Source organism: Mauremys reevesii, linkage group 1 (assembly GCF_016161935.1).
Source record: "Mauremys reevesii isolate NIE-2019 linkage group 1, ASM1616193v1, whole genome shotgun sequence".
NCBI classification, from domain to species: Eukaryota; Metazoa; Chordata; order Testudines; family Geoemydidae; genus Mauremys; species Mauremys reevesii.
The window spans coordinates 48,001,866-48,022,713 of NC_052623.1; the positions used below are offsets into that span (position 1 = coordinate 48,001,866).

Genomic DNA, 20,848 nt, shown 5'->3' on the forward strand with positions numbered 1-20,848 from the left:
GACTCCCCAGTTGGAGATTAGTTTTTTCTAAGACCTATTGTTTTCTCCTAATGGCTTATCAACCTGAATGTGCCCTTCCCATCCAGCCATATAGACTGAGAATCTTTTGCCTAGTGGGTGTTCCCCAGGTGTAAACACATTTGTAATACAGTTATATAGTCAATATTCCTAATTTCAGATACAAATATGATACATGCATACAAATAAGATAATCATATTCAGTAAATCATAACCTTTCCAATGATATCTCACATGACCTATTTTGCATAAAATACATTATGGTCATTGTGATAAACTCAGGACAGACAGCTGCAAGCGATGGGAGGAGGGGGGTAGAAAACAGTCCCAGAAGGTTAAAAGGCCCTCCTCCCTATCAACTGAGGAGGGGTAGCTACAGGTTAGTCAGGTTCAGCTGAGAAGGGGTTACCAGAGACTCAATTAGGATCAGTTGAGAGGGAGTTACCTGAGCTCAGTTAGAATCAGCTGATTCCAACTAAGGGCTTCCTGAGACCTTTTTAAACCCTACTGGGGGGCACAGTTAGGAGCAGTGAGCATCATCAGGAGGGAAGGCTGCAGTCTCTCCCATAAGGGAGAAAAACAAGCCCAGAAGACTGGTAGAGAGAAGGAATGGACTGCCCTTGTACAGCCAAGAGGGAGTGTTTTACCCAAGCCTGTCTTGCCAAGGCTAAAAGCAATGGAGGTTGGTGAGACCAAGAAGGTGCCTTGCCACATTATGTTATAAACATATCATAATAATATTACTATGAAGAATATGGGGTGCAACATGAGTGGCATGTGAATTGCTGACTGGGGGAGGCTTGCTCCCAGCCCCACCCCTTCTTCTATCATTCCCCCCGCCCAGAGCCCCATGACCACCCACCCAGTTCCCCCCCCAGGCTAGTCCCCCAGCCCCAACAGAGTGCCAGGAGAGCAGCTGGCACATGGCTGCAGCCCCCACCCCCCCAGTCCCAAAGGAGTGCCAGGAAAGTGGGTAGCATGTGGCTGCAGCCTCCCCAGCTCGGGAGTGTTGGGAAGGTGGGTGGCACGTAACCCCAGCCAGAGCACTGGGGGTGGGAGGACTAGAGCCGCACACAGGGAGCGGTGGTAAGCAGGGGGTGGGGCCATGCCTGGCTGTTAGGCTGAGGGAGGCTGTACCTCCCCAATGTGACCTGCTGCCCATGGAGTGCAGTGTCATAGTCTCCAATCTTGTTGACCATGATGGGACCTAAAGACAAATGTGGTGCACTGTTTGTGGAAATATGGATTGTTTTGCTGGCTTTCAGATTCCCAGGTGGATGTTTGGGGCTCATGAGATGACTGACTCTCTGTACTCCCCTGCTCCCTCGCTTGCCTCTACAGCTACTCTGGTAGCTCCTCTTTCTTGGTTCAACTGTCTCATACTTCACAGAAAGTGTCCTGCAATTCCTTACAAGTACTACTGCTTGTCAAGCTATTCAGGAGGTTAGAGAGAGAGGCAGCCAAGGAAGCAAAGATGGACTGAAACTGGAAAATCACAAAACCCTTAGCCTTTGGGAAGAATAGGGGGTCTGCATGAAGTCTGCAGATAGGAGATCCTGCCTTTCTGAGCACAGGACTATACTGCAATAGTCATTCTATTGAGTGAGGGATTATACTACATGGGCCAAAGCCTCCACCCTAAGTAAGGGTCATGGAAGGCGCTGAACTAGCTGAGCGGGATTTTACCAGGTCTTCCATGTATGTATTAGGCCAAAGCCAACCCAGACCTCTGAATCCGGGCACTTTGCAGCTGTTCTTAATTTGGTTTCAAAATCTGCAGCTCAGAAAGAAAACTAGACTAGGTGGAGACAAAAACCTTCTAGGGGCTCAAAAGATATTTCCAGCTGATTCTCATTTTATCTGAACCCATTTGCCAATTCCTAATTAATAATGCTAAACATTTCCAGGTGAATTATACTCGCAGTACACGTAATTCTGAATAACTCCACTCAGACACAGACTGGGACCACCACCTCTAGACACAAGGGTCTGGCCATGCACTGCACTTTCCTTCTGCTTTCAGCGCTGAATACTATACCTTCATGTAGCCCATGTTAACTTTGTCGGCAGGTCAGAGCTGGTTATCATGCCTTTAAAAAAGTGTGCTGCCAAATCCAACCATCCAGAGGGTAGGGATTGGGATTTTACATGAGATTTCCTCCCAGGTTACCCCTCCTCATTACTGTTAATGATTCAGTGCTGTAAGTGTGTCTGGCACTTTACAGACACAGCTCCCTGCCCTGGGGAGCTTACAGCCTAGGTTACACAGGGAGAAGTGATACTAAACAAAGAGCTGGAAGGATCTTTGTGGGGATTATATACGCTCCTTGCAAGGTCCTCCCACTCCATCCTGTAGTTTGAATTTTCTCTCCTGTGGACTGCTACTGACCATCTAGGGTGACCAGATAGCATGTGAGAGAAATTGGGACGGGATGGAGGGTAATAGGAGCCCATATAAAAAAAGCCCCAAATATCAGGACTGTCCCTATAAAATCGGGACATCTGGTCACCTTATGACCAGCTCTCTTGTGCGTCCTGTTGGCTGCTATGGAGACAGGACATGTTAGAGACCATGCTCAGGAATGCTTTGAAGAAACAGCTAGAGGGAAGGAAGGCATTATCGATCTGTTTCAGGTGTTCTGGTATGTCAGACTACAGTTGAGTTTTACTCCCAAGATGTGACAACTGAATGGAATGATAATAGCTGTCCTTGACACAGATCAAGATTGGTTGAGTGGCAAAATGAGTGTCCTGCTCACTATTCCCCATTTATCTATAACATGATATTATACTAACCCTTTTTTTGCTATAGCATCACATTAGGAGCTCATTGTGAGCTTGTCCACTATGACCTCTAAATCTTCCAGGATATAGCCCCCCATTCTGTAGGTGTGGCCATAAATGCTGGAACTAGGGGTGGCTGTCACACCCCCGGCTTGAAGTGGTTTCCATCATATGCAAGGTTTACTGTTTGGTTCAATGGCTCTCAGCACCCCCACTATACAAATTGTTCCAGCACCCCTAGGTATGGCCTGCATTTCTTGTTCCTAAATGTGTAACTTTGCATTTGGTTATGTTAGAACACATTTTGTTTGAATGGGCCCAGGTTACCAATCTATCTAGATAGCTCTCTGTGCCTGCCTTGTCCTCATCCTTATTTACCAATCTTTGTCATCCACAAATTTTATCAGCAGCGATTTTATATTTACTTCCAGATCATTGATGAAATGTTGAATAGCATCCAGCCTAGTACTGATCCCCACAGAACCCTCCTCATAACACCCCCATTCAATGATTATTCCCTATTGATAACTGCTTTTTGAGATCTGTCAATAAGCCAGCCCTTAATCCATTTATCAGGGTTCTGCTGTTCTTTTAGAATGCCAATTTTTCAGTCAGAATGTTGTGTGGTATTAACTCAAACACCTTACAAAAATCTATGCAGTTACCTTTATCAACCAAACTTATATTCTTATCAAAGGACAAAATCCGGTTTGGCATGACCTATTTTCCATACAACTGTGTTGCTGACTGTCTGGCATCAATTATATTAGTACAGGGGTGGCCAACCTGAGAAGGAGCCAGAATTTATCAATGTACATTGCTAAGAGCCACAGTAATATGTCAGCAACTCCCCGCCCCCAGCTTCTCCCCGTACCTCCCGATCAGCTGTTTCATGGCATGCAGGAGGCTCTGGGGGGGAGAGGAGCGAGGGCATGGCAGGCTCAGGGGAGGGGGCGGGAAGGGTGGAGTGGGGGCAGAGCCAGGGGTTGAGCAGTGAGCACCAAGCGGCACATTGGAAAGTTGGCGCCTGTAGCTCCAGCCCCGGAGTCGGTGTCTATACAAGGAGCCGCATATTAACTTCTGAAGAGCGACATGTGGCTCCAGAGCCACAAGTTGGCCACCCCTGGATTAGTACCTTTAATTCTTTAACAATTGAATTCCTATCAGTTTTTTCATTAGTTCTTCCAGCACTGATGTCAAGCTATCCCAGGTCATCCCACTTGCCTTTTGTGAATATTGGCACAAGATTCATCTGGAATTTCTCTGGTATTCCAAGATTGGTTAAAAATGAACATCAGTGGACTGGAGATCGCCTCAGCCAACTCTGAATGGCACTGACCTTCTGTGTTCTTCTGACAGCACGGGGAGGTCTGAAAAAGCAAATCAGAGATCTGATCCTCACCTGCATGTGTTTTTCATGACTCCACACTATTGCAAAGCTGAGACTGTGAACATAAACCTTCCAGGGAATTAGATACCAATGACCCACTGCACAGAATATAGTGTGTAGTGCAAAAAGAGCAGGGTTCCCATTCACAGATTTTGTTTTTTAAAGTGAGACTAAGTGCCCAAGCTTTAACTTAATAGAATGAAAGACTGATATACCCCACAGCTGCAACTCCTCTGGCTGTAATTTTATAAAATCTTACGAGCTAAGCAGAGGCTATACCTGGATGGGAGAACCCCAAAGAATATCCAGCACTGCAGGAAGAGTTCTGATCCATTAAGTGACAACTCAGGCAGAGTATGTACTCAAACATAAGGTGCTGACAAGTTGAGCTAAAAACACCATAGCATTTTTTTCTATATTGGTAGGTGTTAATTTTTAATGGACACAGCATGCGTGACTTCCTGCCTTAGTTATTGTATCGTGTTACTGGGGTCTTCTCAACAGTTCACAGGATTCCGTGGTGAGAGAAATAATTGTTGCAGGGACAGTTTGCAGAGCACTTTGGGATCCTTCAGAATGAAAAGGTGCTATATAAATCAAATGGATTTTATCAGCAAGGTGAGTAATGATGGCATGAGTGGTAGATTTCCTTGCAAACACACTTGCTCAATACAGCTCTTATTGGATAAAACTTTCACAACTTCAATTCCTCGCGTAAGTTCTTTGGGACAGGAAGCCACCTTTTGTTCTGAGTTGGTCCAACAGATAGTACCATGGGACCCTGGGTCCATGACGGAGGCTCTTAGATGCTACCAAAAAAATCCAAATAAATAATACCTGTGATCTTTTACTCCATATTCTTTATGAAAATAGGGTTACAATATGACTGACATAATGGAGATGTACTTTATGCAAGATGGCTCATGTAAGGTATCATTGGAAAGGTTATGATTTACTCAATGTGTTTATCCAATTTGTATGTATGTATCATTTTTGTATCTGAAGCTGGGATTATTGATTGAGTCTCTGTATTTCACATATGCCATGTTGGATGAGGCCAAACAATGTTAGTGGCTTAACAAAGAAATGCACACAAGAATAAGGATTACCCCAGGAACTGTGTGCAATAGAAATCTCTACACAATGGGGAATGTTTGACCCAGATCAAAGCAAAAAAGCTTTCCAGCAATTGTGGGGAAGATATAAAAGAGGAATAATGACAATATTAAGGGGCCTCCCTGTCCCTACAACACCACATCTGAAAACACCTGAGGAACAAAGACTGAACTGTGAGAAGTGATGGTCCCAGGCTAAGATCTTTAGCCTGTGTGAGAGAAACGGGGAAAGCCAAAGCAACTGGTGCCTTAAGAATCTGCCAGCCTGTATATCACTGAGTGAGAATTTGTATCCTACCTATCTAAGTGTGTTAAGATCAGTCTGCGGCTTTTGTTCATTTACTAAGATAATCTGCTTTGTTCTCTTTGCTATCCCTTTAACCACTTGAAATTCACCTTCTGTAGTTAAACTTTTCTTGTTTATAATACAACAGTTTATGGGGGAGAGGGCCAAGAAGTCATGCGCATCTCTCTTCACATTGAGGAAGAGGGTGGATTTTTATGAGCTTGCTTGGTGCAGATTTTTCTATACAGTGCAAGACAGTATTCTTTTGGGTTTAACTCCCAAAAGGGGTGTGCACAGGACTGCTGGGGGAGTCCTCTCACACAGAGCTGACTTCAGTCTGGGACTGCAGCGGTGTGTGGTCCTGTGCGCGTGTGTTGCAAGAGGCCAGAGAGTCTAATTCAGCAAAGCAGGGAAAGAGAACCCAGGCTGACTGAGTAAGAGGCTCAGTGAAATCCCAGTACATCAGGTGGTACCCTAGAAGGAGGGCCCATCCCATCACAATGCCAGTAAAGATATTAAATTTACATGATGTTAAGGGAAAGCATAGCCCAGTAGATAGAGTATCAGATTCTGAATCAGGAAACTTGCTTTTATTCCCATCTCTGGCATTGCCTCGCTGTGTGACCTCTGACAAGTTACTCAACCACCACTTTTGTTCTCAGGTCCCTCTATAAACTGACAGTGATAGCACTTACCCATCCTTCTATATAGACCTGGAGATCTGTAGATGAAAAGCACTAAAGTGCTATGTATCATCATCCCTAAAACAGGGATGTCAAGTGTCATGAATAGTTAGTAAAGGGTTAAAGCATAGTACCTGGTGGGCACCTGACCTGAGGACCAATCAGGGAAGAGAATTTGAAACTCCTAGGAGGGAACTTTTTCTCTCTGTTTGGGGGGGTTTTTTGTCTTTGGCCGTTTGGAGTTCAAGAGACCAGACGAGTTAATCAAGTCCCTACAAGTTCCACCTTTCTGAACTAATTTCTTCTAGTCAAGATATGTGATCTCCCTGTTAAGTATACTACAGACCAATGCTGCATTTATCTGTGGGCCAGATGAGCCAAGGAACAGGGTAACAGTAAATCAGTTTGCTGTCCCTATAAGTCAAGAAATAAAACAAATATTCAATTCATACTATACAATCTCCTCTTCCACCACTGTATAATTAAAGTAATAACAGATTACTGAAACAGATAAAAAGGCTAAATAATATGGGATCAAAGAAAGAGGAGAAAGGGTCATAGATTAACATTGGAAATGCCTGTGACAAGTGTTCCAGACACAAGGTTGGTGAGGTAAGACCTTGTATTGGACCAACTTCTGTTGGCGAGACAGACAAGCCTTTGAGCCACACAGAGTTCTTCTTCAGATCTGTATGGCTCAAAAGCTTCTCTCTCTCATCAACAGAAGTTGGTCCAATACAAGATATTACCTCACCTACCCAGAGCCACTCGGGGTAGGGGGGGGGGCAAGTGGGGCAATTTGCCCCAGGCCCCGCAGGCACCCCCACAAGAGTTTTTGGGGCCCCTGGAGCAGGGTCCTTCACTCACTCTGGGGGCCCTGGAAAACTCTCGCGGCGCCCGGGCTCCCAGAGCTTCTTCCGCTCTGGGTCTTCGGCAGCGGGGGGTCCTTCCACCGCCGAATTACCGCCAAAGCGGGACCCGCTGCCAACATGCCGGGTCTTCAGTGGTAATTTGGCAGCGGGGGGGTCCTGCCGCAGGTCTTTGGGGCACTTTGGCAGCAGGTCCCAGAGTGGAAGGACCCCCTGCTGCCGAATTACTGCCAAAGTGGGGGCCCCCCGCCTCTAAAGACCCCAGACCCCCTGAATCCTCTGGGCGGCCCTGCACCTACCTTGTCTCTCTAATACAGTGGTCACGAACCATTTGATTGTGATCTCTGGCGGCACAGAGAGGCTACTGCTAAGACAGGATCCCTGCCCCAGCCCCACACCGCTCCTGGAAGCAGCCAGTGCAGTCCCATGGGCAGAGGCCAGGGGTCTCCCTCTACGCACTGCTCCTGCCTGCAAGCACAGCCCCCGCAGCTCCGATTGACTGGGAACATGGAGCTGCAGCCAAGGGGAGCTGCGGGGGTGGTGCTTGCAGAGATGGGCAGTGCCCGGAGCCACTTGCCACCTGCCCCCACCTGCAGGGGTGCATTGGCCCCTTCCGGGAGTAGCATGGGGTCAGGGTAGGCAGGGAGCCTGCCTTAGCAGCAGCCACACTGCATCACCAACCAGGAGCTGCCGGAGGTAAGTGCTGCCTGAAGGGAGGCCACACCCCAATCCCCAGCCCTGAGCCCCCTCCCAGAGCCAGCACTCCAACCCAGCCCTGTGCTCCCTCCTACACCCTGAACCCCCCCCCCAGCACCTCAAGCCCCAGCCCTGACCCCCCTCCCCTGCACCCCAACACTGCCCCAGCCCTAACCCCCCTCCCCGAGCCAGCATCCTATACCGCCTCCTGCACTCCAGTCCTGCACACAAACTCCTGCACCCAAACTCATCCCAGAGCCCACACCCCACACCTCTTCCTGCACCCCAACACTCTGCCCCTCCTCCACCCAAACTCCCTCCCAGAGCTTGCACCCCTCACCCCCTCCTGCATCCCAACCCCCTGATCCAGGCTCAGCCCAAAGCCCCCTCCCACATTGCGAACCCCTCGGCCCCAGCCCAGAGCCCGCACCCCCTCCCACATCTCAACTCCCTTCCCCAGCCCAGTAAAAGTGAGTGAGGGTGGGGGAGAGCGAGTGCCGGGGGCGGGGAAATGGAGTGATTTGGGCTGGGCTTTGGGGAAGGGGTGGGGCCTCAGGAAAGGGGCAGGGTAGATCCTGGGTTGCCCTTAAATTCAAAAAGTGATCTTGGGCATAAAAAGGTTGGAGACCACTGCTCTAATATCCTGGGATTGACACGGCTACAACTACACTGCATCTGACAAGTGTTCCCAGCTGCTTTTCAAAAGCAGGCAGGCAGGGCATGTGCTGCAGATGTCCCCCAGAAGAGGGTGTTCCAAACTCTGTGAGCCTCCAAAGCAAATGTACAATCACATTTACCTAACCATCATAGCAGAACTCAATGATGGTAGCTGGTATCAAATCAAGAAGAGTGTAAAAACAAGGCTCAAGGAAGGAATCTGTAACATAGCCAAGGCTTACACTGGGCCAGACTTTTACAAAAACAGGGCCATCTCAAAAATCGAGTCTGCCATATTGCATCTAGGCAGCTAGTTTTCCACGGGTGGTGCAGAAAGTACACAGGATGGGCGGAATATTGGTGTAACTGCTCAATCCTGTGAGAACATCCATTGAATTCTATACTAGCGGCAAGTGGTGCCAAAGCCCTGAATGGGAGTTGCAGTATCAGACCTCCTGGGCAGAACAGGTAAAACATAAGGGATATATAGATTTTTCTCTCTATTTTTGTCCTGATGGGACTGAGGCATGTGTTTTATGTCCCACTCTCTAAGCAGGTGGACATGGTGTCCAATGTATTCTCTCATATGGTTGAAATTTTGTCTCTCTACCAAGTGTAGCATCAATGCCCTAGGCCACGTCAAGTATGGGACAGGTATATTATTTCCTAAATATAGGCAGCTAAGGCAATAATTTTATTTGATTGGCCTGGACCAAGACTAAATTAAACCAGCACAGACCAAAACAAAACAGAAATAGTGGAGATGTTTATCCTTTCCCACCATTTGCACAACTAGCATTAGAATAGATTGTGATAAACTATAAAGGGAAATACACCATTACTTTTTTGAAGTGAGAACTATTTTTTTCCCACAACCTTTAAACAGAAACACTTTATTGGATAACTTACTAAAATCAATTATCCTCCTCCCCCCCCACACACACACACTATTGATTTGATTCAGTTGTAGACAAATGTGCTGATGCCACATTCTGTGCCCAATTCAAGAAGTGGGCATGTGCTAAAACTCCAGCAATCAATGTACATGCTCGTTGACTTTACTATTCAGTTCAGTTAGTTACTGTTGCCATACAGAGAATCCAATCAATGCCTATTACATCTTTTTGTAATCTTCAGTTAATTTTTTTTAAATGAGTCACAATATCATCCCCTGCAAGGTCTGATGAGACATGAGACAAGCTTTAGGAATTGGCATTGTTCTGCGACTCAACCACAGAACAGTGCCATCCAAGGGTGAGGCAGGGTTAAATGCTCAAATAGGGGTTTTAAAATAAACCACCACCTTTAATGCTTCAGATCTGGCCACAGAAATCTCCTTATGTCCCATCTATGGTGGTGACTATGGGCTGATTACAACAGAGTTCTATTTTGTGGTATAGCTTAGGACATTAATTGTGTTACTAAAGCCCTGGATAGTTCAAGGCTTCAGCATATGAGTTTCCCCATCTGCACTACAAAATGAAGCCATCTTGTAAATAGGTCCCTTAGAGATGTAGACAGGGCTTAAGAAAGAGGGAATTACATGGGCGACAAGCAAACGCGAACAGCTGTCACTGCCAGAAGTCGGTGTGAGTATTGCCAAACAAATAAAATGGTTATCACAGGTGGAGATGCACTTCAATTTCCTCAACAAAACACATTATGAAGTAATGAATTCAACTATGTTCATTAAATGAACAACAAAATTTTTGCTTCTATATAGCCTGAAAGCACCGTACAAACATTTAATGAATGAATTCTCACAACACTAGAAATCTATTCTAAAGAGCAAGGCCCACTTTTCAGAAGTGGCCTCTGAAAAACAAACTCTTGGTGTCTAATTGAGCACCCAGCATTTGAAACAGAGAAAATTCAATGTCACTTTTGAAAATTCAGGCCCAAGTGACACAGAATCATGGTGTGTCTCTCCTCTTCTGAGCCTCGTTCAAGTCACTAGATTAAACTGTTTCTCCATAGCTAACTTGACCAAGATTATGCTACCAATGTAACAGACCCTGTAATACAAATGTGGTCTACTGCATCTAAAAGTTGTTGAACCAACCAATATAATGATTGGATAGACTACAGGATGATTTATGTACTGATGTTCGGTATTGTCATCTGGTACAAGATTTTTCCATAAAGTAATTTTGATCAACACTTAAGACTATTCACTGCCATTGTGTGTGTGGATTTGGAAGTAAATGAACTCATAATCCCACTGTCAGATTTGCAAGATCATGTTTTTTTTATTTTATTTTAGACCTTGTTTATTTTTAAAGTACATACAAATAAAATATTCATTACAAGATTCTGCTTGCTAACTTTTTTCAACTGGTCTACATCAAAGCGTGATTCCAGGACAAAGGTATACGTGACTTTTACAGGATGTGATACATAGCGCAATAAATAAAGTAGCCTGTCTGTTTGCATGGGATCCTACATATGAAGATAGTTTTCTCCTCCTTAATCACATGCAGTATTTGTTGAATATTTTTCCTTTAATCAGCTGCATCTGACATTAAAGTGTGTTTTATTAAAGAGTCTAGAGGCACTAGCTTCTTGAAACGCCAAGCCCTGAAAAGCAAAGGCAAAGCAAATGTTTTTCAAGTTCACTAGTTCAGAGTAAGATCCCTGAGAACTGGAAAAGGGACACTAAGTCAAGTTTTCTGAGAGGGAAACATGTTTGTTAAAGAGGTTACAGGCAAGCTGTTGAAAAGGATCAGATGATAGATAAAGCAAACAAGCTAGCTAGGGTTGCTGCTCTTGAAGAACGTAAGTGCTATTCCCATGAAAAACAAAACATTTACCAACATTGTCTGCTTATGTGCAAAAAAAACCCAATATGAAGATAAATGGGAGTAAATATATTCATGTGGCTGGAAAGTTAGCTAGAGATTAGAATACATTGTGTAAGCATCCACTTTGTCAAAATGGAAAAGACTTTCATAGTAGGTATCAAAATTGTAAGCCCCTTTGTTTACAAATGTTGCATAAATGACCAGGATAGTGAAACTGACAGCAAGATTTCAGAAAATACTACCCTGTATTTTGAATGCTGCCACCACCAGAACATACCAAAAGATTTAAGTCATTTCCTACCTGAAGTAGTAGGCGAAAAAAAACAACTCCATATAGACTTGGAAAATAAAGTACTCAACCTCAAGGATGCCTGACATGCTCTGGGGTCCAATCTGGACTTCTGAAGTATTCTTAACCCATTCCCTCCATCCCTGGGCTACAGGTGGTGGTGGATATTTAAGTAGTGCCATCCCTTGCTCATATTTTCCTGCTCCCTCACTATGTAGCTAGAGAGCATAATGAGTGCCCTGGTCAAGCCTCTTTACTTAGGTCTGGTCTATACACAAAAGTGTCATGGATTTGCCTGAAGTGGTGATGTTACACTGATTTAACTAAACTGGTGCAACTCTATGTGTAGATGGTATTTGAACAGGGAAAACTACAAAGATAAAGTCAGGCTTAAGCATGTTAAAGTGTCCAAACAGTTTGAATCAGTGCAACTGTGCATTTAGACAAGGCATTAAGAGTGCTAGAGTGCATAACTGCAGTGCTTCTGGGACCTTGTGCCAGGCCCCCAGGTACTGGGATGCCCACTGTGCTTGAATGATACACAAATACCAAGCACTGCAGTAAGTTATCCTTTGGGCAGCACTCGCCTCCCTCCTTTCCTAGTCATATTATGGGTCATGGTGGGATTCTGCAAAACGCCAGGATCGAGCCCTGAAAGCTGGAATAAAGTACAAAGGACACTTGGTCCATGGTCTTCCATTTGTGCAGATCTGAATGGACTGCATAGAAGATCCTTAAAGCCCTGAGCACAATCTGAATAAGCACTCAGACCGTCACCGAGCTTTAGACAAGTTAGCATTAGAGTGAGCAACTATCCACTTTGAAAATAAGAATCTGAATAATTTAATAGAACCCCCATGGGTTTATCTTCCAGGGGTAGCTATACTACCTATGCTATACTTGTTCTGTGGAGTGAGGCCTTCATCATCCATTAGGGCCAGCCCCATACTTTCCACAAGCATTCACTTACCAAAACAAAAAACCCACCACCACCACAGCGCCCCACAAATACATGGAATTTCTTCAGATTATTTATGGCACTTTTCATAAGAGGATAGTGGATAAGCCGTGGTGTCTTGGCCTCATTCCCTCTCTTGATAGGACAGCTGTGGGGTCTTTTGTTAAGTCCATAATGGATGCGCAGTTGTTAGAATGTACCAGTGTCAGAGTAATGAGTTATCTCAGAGCTTTACAGATGTGTGTACCACTGTGAGAGTGTGATATAAAAGCCTTTGAAAACTGCTACTGAAAGGATACATAATAGCCATTTCTTACAATTACTTTCTACTATGTATTATTCTGTGCAGTTAAAGCAGTAGCTTATCTTCTGCTTTAATTTTAGTCTTTCATCTGAAACAGTCATTTACATTAGGATGACTGTTCTATGGAAAATCCAGGGATGGGCAGCTTGGTGGAAGGTCTGCTTTTGCGTATTTTATTTTGTAAATGGACTCGCTAGACTTCAGGCTGTTTCCCCCCTAGATTTAGGTCACTAGTAATTGGACGTGTGTGAAAAATGCACAAGCTCAGCTCAGTGTTGCTTAATTTCTTAGTATGCTGATTTGGCAGTTGTCCTACAAAATAGAACAGTTGGATATTGAAAATGGTAATAAAAAGGACAGAGCCACTATAATTAACTACCACCCCCGTAAAAAAAGGTCTTTTCGTTCAACTACACCTTCCACCCAAGGCCACTTTAAAATTAAACCCAGTGTCTCATGACAGAAAGCATTTCCTTCACAGATTTTCAAAGTCGAATTTCTGAGTAACAGAAAAAGGACACTACAGTTCAGTCACACTCAGTTTATCTACCATTATTCTACACAGCCAAAGTATGATCCCCCCCCCCCCCCCAAAAATCACACTCCACTTCTTAGAAGATCTAAAATCCTTATTAACAACTTCCCAAATCGTAACACAGCCTTGACAGACTCCAGCTGCAGTTGCTTCATGACAGATGAAGCAGGACCTGCCAGATCACCCTTACAATACCTGAGACAAAAGTTAAAGTGTGCATGCTGAATTGGTCTATGCACCAACCCACACGACCAGAGATCAAAAGAGAAAATCCAGTGCTCTCTATCCTGAAGTGTATTATGAGCATTTCCTGTTGGAGCAGCATTTCTACTAGCAACAGAAAGGCCCACCCTCTTGAATACAGTAAGATAGAATTAAAATCCTTTCCCCTTTTCCTCCTGGAAAACTTCTGTCACAGCTCTTCATACCACCAGTTCCCTTAATTTCTTCTCTAACCTTCCTGAAGGACACTGCATGGCCCCACCAGGCTAACTGGTTAGCTCATGGGAGTAGTGCCAAGGTTTATGCTAGAGCGTACTTCATCCCAGGTCCCATGTGCTTTGGGCATAAATCTACCTGGTGAGAGGAGGAAGAGACAGCTGCCTCCCTCCCTGGGCTTCTTCAACTGGTGACTCTGGAGGCTGAACTGGCAGGTTTTCTAAAGGGCTATCTGGGGTGAGCAAGAAGCTTCTGTTCAAAACAGCTAATAAAATTCTATTCATCTACTCATTTGAGGAGAGTAATTTTTGTTTTGGACAGGAAAGTGAAAGATCATTAGTCTTCACCAAGCAGATTTTGTGCTTGAGCATGTAATTTTTAATTATATTTCAAGGCTGACTTAAGAGGTCTACCCCAAGATCTAAAATACAGTGGGACCTACTGATTCCTTCTGTTCCAAAAGGTGCCCCTTCGACAAGAGGCCAAGAAGAATTGGTAACAGGCTGATTTTAGCATCACCAAAAGGAAACTGATACAGCCATATCAGTACACATCCTGAGTAAAAAATATCATCCCACAATGTTTTGCAAAACAGAAGAGTTTAGTAAACTACAAATTTTAGAGTCTGTTATCTAAGCAATAACAATGAAAAGCAACATATGTGGCACCCCACCATAAAAGCTGAAAGTAAAGACAAACAGTGCAAAATGATACACCTACCTTGGTTATTTTTAAAGTCTTTGTTTTGTGACTGTAATAAGAAACAAGGTTAATATCAGAGATCATCTGTAATGGGAAACTACAAGTCCAAGATGACATAACAAATGGGGCTGGCCGGTAAGGCACAAAAGCCTTCCTTTGCACATTGGCGTCTTACAGGTTTGCAGCAAACAAACTCAATCAATGGTTGAAAAGGAAAAAATGTGCAGTCTTACTATTTATATAGAAGGATGTTCCCCCCACCCCTCTTTTACTGAAAAGTGATGGACATCAGGAAGGTGTTTGAGTGATAAAAAGATTCTGACAAACATTCATTTACACACCAAGTTGTCTAATGTGGTGAGTGAAATGGGCAGCTGATTTATACACTGGATAGATGCAGGCAGACACTGTCATATTTTTCCCAGACAGCTTTGCCAATGCAATTTGATCATGACCTGCATTGCCCTGGTTATTACAGTCCTGGATCTCATTTGGGGCAGAGAGAGACTGCCAATTGTGGCAAGCTGTGTGTGGTGTGCTGGCAATTTTAATGAGAGAGACTTTAGGAATTAGAATGAGACTAAACTCATTTTCACTTATAGCCAAAAGGGATTTGAACCCAGAAGTACAAAGCCAGTGGCCTTAACCTACTATGCCACCTAGGCCCCTAGGGAGTTTAATACCTTGGCTTGTAATGTTTATACCTCTACTTAAGAACTGGCACTCACATTTCTTCTACTACTGTTTTCAAACCTAATTCCCCTCCTGACCTGGGCAATAGAAACAACTGAGAAAGTGTTGCAAACAACAAGAGACCCAGGCAAAGCCTCTTAATTCAGTGGAAGTTAACATGAAAGGCAATCTAGGGACACATTTTATTTTACCTCTATGAGAAACACAGTACATTCCTTCTGCTCCTTACTCATGAGCCAATAGCAGTCTTTTGGCGCTCCACCCACAATCATCCAAAACTGACCATCTGCAGATTTAGGTAAGTGGGATTGTGTCGTCTTGTAAACTTAGTCTCTTTAAAGGGGACTCTCACTAAAAACTGAAACTTATTGAAATGAAAGACTAATTTAATACAAAAATACCTCGATTTCTCATGAGATACAGATTTCTCATGAGAGGATGGTCTTGATAATACTTAGTCCTGCCATGAGTGAAGGGGACTAGATGACCTCTCGAGGTCCCTTCCAGTGCTATGATTCTATATTGGAATTCTGTTAAAAATCAGCGATTTTGTTTGAAAACTATGCAAATCACTAAGTGCTGCTCCTAGAACTTTCCCTTCTGCCACTGTAACCCAGAGAATCTTATGCAGTTGCAAACTCCATTGCAGGTCTAATAGTTAAACAGCCTGAAGAGACCATGACCACTGTTCAGTTATTAGCAATGTGCTAGTTTAATAAAACCTCTCCAAATTTTTAATCCTTTGCACTGGTGCCCAAGTTACAAATCTTGCCACAATTCAACATTTTAAAAACTGTACACATGAATCAGTTTCAATTATGCTGTCAATCCATTAATTCTCTAGGTTGACAAAAGTTGCCCAATCTATGATAATTTTAAACAACAAAGGAATAGGAAATATAAGAATAATATTCAGCGTAAGATTTAACATTCTTATAGCTTCATTTGCTGATAGCATAACTGTTTAGGCTTTTTTTTACATTTCCTAAATCTGATCCCATTTTAAGGAGCAAGAACAATTCAAGCAAATACAAATGTAAACAGAGTCATGTTACAGCCCGCAATAGTCTAGGACAAGAAGGCAATTGATTTGACAAATTTAAGGCCAGCTATTTATAGTTTGAAATATACTGTACTTTTTTATGGCACTTAAAACACCAAAAGTTAGCAGTGAAAGACAAAATTAAATAGGAGTATACATATTTATACTGTATGCTATATATACACATAACTTGTTTCTAAAATAGAATGTTTGTCAAGTTTTTCCTGCCCGGCTAAAATTAGTTCTGAAAGGCCATTTGTGTTTGGCTGCCATGCACACATCTTAAAGTAATGTCACTGTTTTACTCACTCTAGAGCAAACTATGACTTGTTAAATCCAAACAGACCACTCCTTAATTGGTTAAGTCGCTAAGGATCATTGAATGCCCCAATGTTTTTTTCCTTAAATACAGCTAAATTCAATTATTTCTCAAGAGAACAACAAACACTTTCGTTAACAATTAGCATGCTGTTCTATTCTACAGTAACAAAGCTCACTACTATACAAATCAGATTTTGGTCATGCAGCAATAGACCATCCTCACAATAATCTGTCTTGTATTTCAGTCAGTCTAGAAAAAAGAAGCACTGTTCAATGTTTCACTAACAGGTCATCCTTGCCACTCCATACTCCAAGCTGACAACAGCAGGCTCAGCTTTTGACAACTCCTCCATGTATTCACTGTAGCGATTGTCTGCTGTGTTGCTGCCCTCTATAGTCCGAATGGAGTCTTTCATTGGTAACAGAGGCTGCTCCTTCTTAAAGCACGGAGAAGTTTTAAGTGCTGGTGAAGCAGGATGGACAGACTGCAATGGTTCCTTAGTGAGGAGTTCTTCTGGTTGCCTGTTTCTTTGTTTCATTTTCTGAAATATAACAGGATCTATTAAAATTATTATTTCTAGTACCCATCATTACCTAGGATAAAAATAAAAATTAAAAGCCAAGCTAATTAGACGACTTTCAACACACTTGTCCAAAGCCACGTCCTGACTGGCTGGTTTGGCCTTTTGAGCAGTATCATAACAGTACACCAACTCCCAGCTACGCAGAGTGGAATTTTCAAAGTGGTTAGACACACCGATTATGTAAAAATCCTGCTAAATGTATAACAAAAACTGTAACAAATAAACCATTTCTCAACATTCAACCCAAGAATCTGGCCACATCAGGAAGCCAAAACACTCCCTTTCAAAGCAGAGTATAATAAATTAAAATGGGTCAAGATTCTGTTGCGAATTTCCATGCAACTGTGGATAATTACTAAAAAACAATCAAGACGTTAGGACATATAAAATATTTGAGATTATGTCTTAGAATATCAAAATTTTAGATTAAATTATAGGCTTTAAAGATGAGGTTTTCAGATTACTTAATCTGGATCTGACACATTATGACAGGATTAGCCTAACAATCCTTATCTTAAAAAGCTTTGCTTCCCAAAGTATCATACACAGAAGGAGAGAAACTTCAATTTGGCATTCCAAGATTTTTGCTACAAATAGCAACACTGATTTGTTCCTTTGAGAACTTTGGATGGTTAACGACATTTTAATTTCAAATTTTCAGCATCTTAACTGATCACTATAAAAAAGTTATATTTTATTTAACTTAAAAAAAAAATCAATCGACTCTAAATCCTGCTTCACAAGTTTGTACTAGAATAAGTGACAACACTTAGCTACAATAGACTTGCCAGATACCAATTTAAAGGGCTGCACAAAAAGCGACCTGGTGGTGGTCACACTGTGAGCATGTTGTGGCCTGTCGTAGGCTGACCCATCTCCAGTTGGATCTATTATAGTCCTTACAAATCCTAGCCGTATTTTGAGGAGACATCTTTCCAGAGACATCCTCCCTCCCACCCCAACTCCCCGATCTTCAGGTTACTGTAATGGTGGAACTAAAGAAGAAAAGGACCAACAAAAGGCAGGGGTTGAGCATGAGTTAGATTACCCAGTTGGAAGATCAGGAGAGAATGGTGGAGAGAGGAGGGAGGAAAGGCACCTGTGCCATATTAACAATGGCTCAGGTAATTAAAAGATTTCTGTCCTCCTTGGTTGATATTATAGAGAAAGGATGCACAATTTGAAGGATGGGTGATTAGTCACACAGTATATATCTATCTGGGAGAGAATTTAATCAGTATTAAATGAACTGCTCTTCTGATGTGAAGCTTTTCCTGCTACCAAAGGACAATGCATAGTACAACAGGCGGACAGAATGATTTCAGTTTAAGAGCAAAATGTTTGGAGCCTACGTAATCTTGTATGACTGCCCAATGCCAGACACACAACAAAATCAATGCAAACTAAACTTTACTTTAAAAAAGCTACACATAATAAGTGCTGTGTCATATAAGGCTATAAGTTTCATTGTTATAAGATTATGAAAATGAACTTAGATCTCAGAATAAGTTTATTTCTTATTTTACAATACTCACAGCTTCCAGTTCTTTAAAGTCTTTCTCCAGTTGTTTATTTTGTTCACTCATGGTCATGATGAGATTAAATACAGATTGCCTGGGGTGCATAGTTCGGTCAAACTGATGGTACATATTTCTCCAAAACCTGTGTGTACCAAAACACAAAACTGTTTTAACAAGCTAGTCTAACAACAGAAGTGAAGCAAATATAATGTACCTACTGAAACTTACTTAAAATTGAAGGACGCTGTGTTAGGCTCCAAGAGGACAAGTTTCTGAGAAAAATCTCGATTGTATAGAGGATTAATATACTTCTTTTGTTCATCCAGAAGGAATGGCCATAAGGAATAAGTTCTCTCTTTCAATCTTAAGGTAAGCAGAAATGAACGTCAAGACACTGGGTAAAAAGCAGTAATACTAGCTCTCAGTCTTACAGTTCGCCTCAGTCAAAACAATAAATCCAAACTAGACTGTTCCTTTTCACCTCCACAATTGCCCAAAATGCAGTCATGAATTTAGAATGAGACAGACTTCCCAGTTCTTCTATCTGTCCATCTCATGAATTTATAAAACTCCCTTTCACCCGGGCGGCCAAGCACCAAATAAATATTCTTGAGATAATGGAATTTCTGAAACAGTTCTCACATCACTAACCACTTCAAGAACATTTAACTTATTGTATACAATATAGGTAATAAAACGGAGTGATTATTTTAGCCACCACCATATTCTCTATGAGAATTATAGTAACAAGATGTATCATTACAGGGTGTAATCTTCCCCCCTTTTAAAAGAAGACTTAATCTAAGGCTCCTTGGACCTCTCTCCAGTCCTTTTGTTATACATCTTGAGCTCCACACCACCTATACCTCAGTTTTAGCCATATCCCAGGAATAAACAAAAATACTAAATTTATTATTGGGTTTAGAGCTAAATAGTGCTTTAGGAAACAATGCTTTTCATAGTTTCAAGAAATGACTCTGAGGGGAAAAAAAACAAAAAAAACCTTGGGCACTTCAGATTACTGGACAAAATAGTAATAAATGTACAAGGAGGAATAATTCTGAAATAGAAAGAGAATGGGATCAGACTTAAGTTTTTACCCCTCATTAACTTAAATCATTTTTGGAAAAAAATGCTGGGGGTGGGAAATCTAAAAATGCCTTGATTTTTTCCTTTATGAAATGTGTGTATATGTTTTTTCCTTTCAAAATTAGAAAGAGGGTCTTTAGTATCAGACATGTGAGAATGATTGTTGCTTTCCAATGCAGTTCAGCTACTCTTTCCCCATTATAGATCATGTCTAGTTGCTTTTATTGAGTCCCAGCTGAAGATTTATACAAGTTCTTAGTTTACTGGAGTAAATGAAGAACATTTGCAATAAATCAGCTTACTTTAGTTCTTCTCGCTCTTTTTGGCAGTTTCCAAGGAAGTTTCCAAATTGGCATGAATGGACGTGTTCATGGATCTGAAGGAGAAAAGCTTCATTGTATTCAAAGGCTTGTGGAAACTGCTCTGTGAGATGCCACACACCTTCTAAAAACTGAGTGAACACTGGAGAGATTTCCTTTGGGTCACCATCCAATTGACCACATCTACAAAAAGTTCCACAAAGACATCAGGGAAATCCAGAAATTGTTTTTAAATGTGAATAAGCTTTAAAAAACAAACAAAAAAAAAAACACTGACAAAATCTTCTGCATTTATTTTGACTGGACAATCAGGAAATACATTCATTTCAATAAGGTACATATTTAAGACCTGTAGGGCAGCTCCACCCCAGATAACTCATGATGTGGAAGGGCACTCCAGGACAAAACACCATGTTTCATGGACCTACCTGGCTAGAATAGCAGATCCACAAAAGAGACAATTTTGTTTTCGATTTTTAATTTAATCAATGAGCTCAGTTTACGCAGCTCAAGAGTAAATCACCTGGTTTTAGAGGAAAAATGGTGTCAAATTTGGCTTCTAAATCCATGTTGAGATAATACTTCCTTTTCATCCTGAGTTTTCAGCATCACATTATGGACATACAATTATATTTGTAGTGAATAATATACAACAGAAGGCTAGTTAAGTAGCTCTTTAACATCTGATATTGTGATAGGCCTCAGTACTGCACATTCAGAATCTACCAACATGAAATAATTGGTAGTCTCCCCA

The 20,848-nt window shown here is 42.3% G+C and overlaps 1 protein-coding gene across 2 annotated transcripts in view; it reads right to left on the minus strand.

Moving 5' to 3' along the window:
* Nucleotides 1–15,906: 15,906 nt before the first annotated feature.
* The window catches only part of MTMR6 (myotubularin related protein 6), a 32,625-nt gene continuing 27,683 nt past the window's right edge, over nucleotides 15,907–20,848 (minus strand). For both annotated transcript variants that reach the window (XM_039493133.1, XM_039493127.1), the window contains exons 11-14: nucleotides 20,077–20,277; nucleotides 18,914–19,048; nucleotides 18,701–18,827; nucleotides 15,907–17,123 (exon numbers count right to left, since the gene is read on the minus strand). In XM_039493133.1, coding sequence (XP_039349067.1) covers nucleotides 16,863–17,123; nucleotides 18,701–18,827; nucleotides 18,914–19,048; nucleotides 20,077–20,277 — 724 coding nt within the window. In that variant the 3' untranslated portion in view covers nucleotides 15,907–16,862. The remainder of the gene's footprint in view (nucleotides 17,124–18,700; nucleotides 18,828–18,913; nucleotides 19,049–20,076; nucleotides 20,278–20,848) is intronic.